At 41.5% G+C, this 3,563-nt stretch overlaps 1 protein-coding gene across 4 annotated transcripts in view; it reads right to left on the reverse strand.

Moving 5' to 3' along the window:
- LOC107582773 (protein phosphatase 1B-like) overlaps nt 1-3,563 on the reverse strand; it is a 46,126-nt gene that overhangs the window by 9,274 nt on the left and 33,289 nt on the right. For 3 of the 4 annotated variants that reach the window (XM_016268773.1, XM_016268774.1, XM_016268770.1), the window contains exon 2: nt 2,203-3,048. In XM_016268773.1, coding sequence (XP_016124259.1) covers nt 2,203-3,033 — 831 coding nt within the window. In that variant the 5' untranslated portion in view covers nt 3,034-3,048. Of the gene's footprint in view, nt 1-2,202; nt 3,049-3,118; nt 3,194-3,563 lie in introns of those variants that run through there. The other variant, XM_016268772.1, reaches the window with a different exon arrangement.

A 3,563-nucleotide genomic window follows, 5' to 3' on the forward strand; every position in this document is an offset into this window, starting at 1 on the left:
AAAAAAAAAAAAAAGGCAGTTCACTGGACAAAAATCCAACCTGTCAAGCAAGTGTTTATAACACCACACGCTTCTATTGTAAACCACTATAAATCTAAACCAGCTCCAATTTTGCCAATATTTACCTCGGATGGAAATTTGTGACATCTATTCCTAGTTAGACACTAAGCAGACCTTCATAGAGAAAAATCTTCCAAGTGGAAGGGGGGGGGGGTTCGTTTCCAATGTATATATGAGCCATACATCATAAAAAAAAAAAGCACGGAGAAGGTTACAAAACTAATAATGGAAAGCCCTGACATCAACTTGAGCAAATCCATGCCAGATACAAGAGCTGTGACATCACTCACAAGGTCCCTGGCTCTGTCTGAGCATCTGGAGTAGGGCTGTCGCGGTGAGGAAATTTCCCTTGCGGTAATTTTGAGTGTCTCAATAGCGCGGTATGCGGTATTATCGCCATACATATATACAGCATATATATATATATATATACACACACACTATCGTTAGCCTATATGTATAACAGTTAGCCTAGTTGTAATCTGATCTTCTAATCTGATTGGACATGAGACTTTCTATTGATATTTCCACTTGTGCCTGTTCTAGACGGGCTGTCAGTCAGTGCAGTTACAGTGTTGCGCCACAAGGTGGTGGAAAGGGACTGTCATTCAACTACACGTTCAAAAACGCCGATTCATTTATATATATATATATATATATATATATATACACACACACACATAATTTGTAAAACAAAGTCATATTCAGAAGACAATGAACCCGAAACCAAATAGCGTTGAAAGAGGAAGTGAAGTAAACCAAAGAGAATGACAAAATAACGGTCCACAGAACATAAACCTGACAATAAGATCGTTAGGCTATCGTTAGCCTATATGTATAACAGTTAGCCTAGTTGTAATCTGATCTTCTAATCTGATTGGACATGAGACTTTCTATTGATATTTCCACTTGTGCCTGTTCTAGACGGGCTGTCAGTCAGTGCAGTTACAGTGTTGCGCCACAAGGTGGTGGAAAGGGACTGTCATTCAACTACACGTTCAAAAACGCCGATTCATTCATTCAAAGAGACGTAATGAAACACGCTGTTGAAATCATTTTAACTTTGAGCGCCACTTTAGAAGGCTCAGCTGACCAGCTATGCGTCGATGCTAAGACAGAGATTTCGCTTTCCTTGGACATGACAACCTATTTTCACAAATATATATGACTCGGCCTGGAGGATAGACGCAAGTAATCGCACACGCTCAGTTGATCTCTCTCTCATTCACTGTCTGTTTAGGCTTGTTAAGTGCAAATCTACGGAGCCTCTACAAATCAGCATGGTACACATTATGTTATCATTACTAACTTGTTTAATATTCAGTCCACATGCATGAAGTGTAAAACGAGAAGGGCATAACCTTACGAAAAAAGAAAACACGCAAAAATCGCGGGTGCTGCGGTTCTTGCATTCCTCTGCAGTTTGCTCCTCAATAGTGCGGTATTGCAATATTGCGGTTATCGCGACAGCCCTAATCTGGAGAGCTTGTGTCTACACAGGCAGAGGGCTTGTGTGTGTTTTTGGAGGGTTTGGATTGTTGAATGCCATGAGGCCATCAATGAAACACTTAAATGCAGCGTGGAAAAGATGAGTGGGGATTGTTTTCATAGAAACAAAGCAGGTCTGTCTAATGAGACTAGCAGGACTGTAACAATTATGTAAAGACTTAATGATTCATCTTCATAAGGCTGTGCAACTAATGTAAAACAGATTAAATAGACTTAGGTGGAACCCATTGGGCAAAAAAAACAAGATTTAAAAGAAAAGTTGACCCAAAAATGTCACTATTTACTCAGTTTGAGTTTTAATGCACACAGCAAACACGGCACAAGCCATCAAGTCTAATTTAAAACCATATGACTTTGTCGAATAGTTTCTTTTTAATGAGTCTGTTTCTAAAATGATCAATATTAGAAAAAGTAATTATGAAACTTACATTTCATTGTTATTGTAATTTGAATCAAAATTAATTATGTTGTTCTAGAAATATTCTTCTTCATATTTTGCATCACAAATTTAATCAAGATCACTAGTGACAGAAGCACTTCTTCGCCAAATGATTTTGCAGTCATTTGGCTCCTAAATGTTTAAGGTGAATAAACTGAACTATCCTTTAAAGACTTCTGCTGTGATCTCCTCACCTTATGTAAACAGGTGTCCACCACAGAGTTGCAGACCTTCTCCAAGTCATCCCACACCTCTAGCCGAGAGCGCACGAAATCACACAGCTCCTCGTTGCTCATCACATCCCAGATGCCATCGCAAGCAAGCACCACAAACTCATCCTCGTCTGAAATGCGTGGGATTTCAAACACCTCCGGTTCCGGAGATACCAGCTGCTCAGTGGGGCCCTTCCCATCCACACACTTGTAGTCATAGTCCCCCAGGGCACGTGACACAGCAAGAGAACCATTCACCCTTTGGATCATCACAGAACCTCCTGCGTTTTGAATGCGCTCTTTTTCACGTGGGTTGCATGGCTTGTGGTCTTGTGTGGAGAACCGTACCTGTGCGGCACGGCTGAGAACGGCACGGGAGTCTCCACAGTTGATGAAATAGAGGTGTTCAGGGGACACCAGCACACCGACTGCCGTGGAACCGCTACGGTCCATGCCGTTACGTAGGTCCGAGAAGTTGCGCATGTACTCGTCGATCTTCAGGAAGCCAGAACGAATGCCGGTTTTAACGCCCTCCACGGAGTCGGGCCCCGAACGGAAGTTCTCGCTGCTGGTTATGATGTGCTCCAGCAGGTGTTTGGAGCAATAGTTGGCTACGCGGGAGCCAGCGTGACCGTCATACACTGCGAAGAAGGACCAGTCATCCAGGCCATGCGGTAGACCCACAACGGCCGTGTGCGCATCCTCCATCTCTACCCGCCAGCCCTGCATGCTGCTCAGGCCGAAGCGCAGACCATTGCCCACTCCGTGAGCATTATGTTTCTCGGTCTTCGGTTTGTCCAAGAAGGCCCCCATGGCTCAGGACACCGTCTGCAAAAAAAAGAGGGATGCAAAGTTGTTTTACATGACAAAAAGCAATATGAGACACTTATGTACTCACCATTATGACATTCCAAATCCATAAGCCTTTGGTTAATCTTCAAAACACAAATTAAATGAAACCTGAGAGGTTTCTGTCCCACCATTGAAAGTCCTGGTGTTCAAAAATTTAGAAGATTCAAAAAAGTCATGGGGCGGCATAAAATGAAACCATAAGAATTAGGGCTGTCAAAATGACTGAAAAACTAAATTAGAATTTTCCACTTAAATATTATCAAAATTTGAATTATATTCGAATTTAAAAGGCATCATTTCAGGTAGGGGGAGAAAAAAGCTTTTGGCTTCTCTCCTGAGGCCACAAGAGGGCGCATCGAGCAAAATATTATGCACGTTTCTTCAAAGCATAATAAAATAACATGACTATATTTGAAAAAAGTGCATAATGTTTAAAATGTTTATAAACCATATATAATTAATAAAGTTGCTTAAACAATTAGAAAAAAAAA

The sequence above is a fragment of the Sinocyclocheilus grahami genome, unplaced genomic scaffold, assembly GCF_001515645.1.
Source record: "Sinocyclocheilus grahami isolate Dianchi unplaced genomic scaffold, SAMN03320097.WGS_v1.1 scaffold47.1, whole genome shotgun sequence".
Classification (NCBI taxonomy): Eukaryota; Metazoa; Chordata; class Actinopteri; order Cypriniformes; family Cyprinidae; genus Sinocyclocheilus; species Sinocyclocheilus grahami.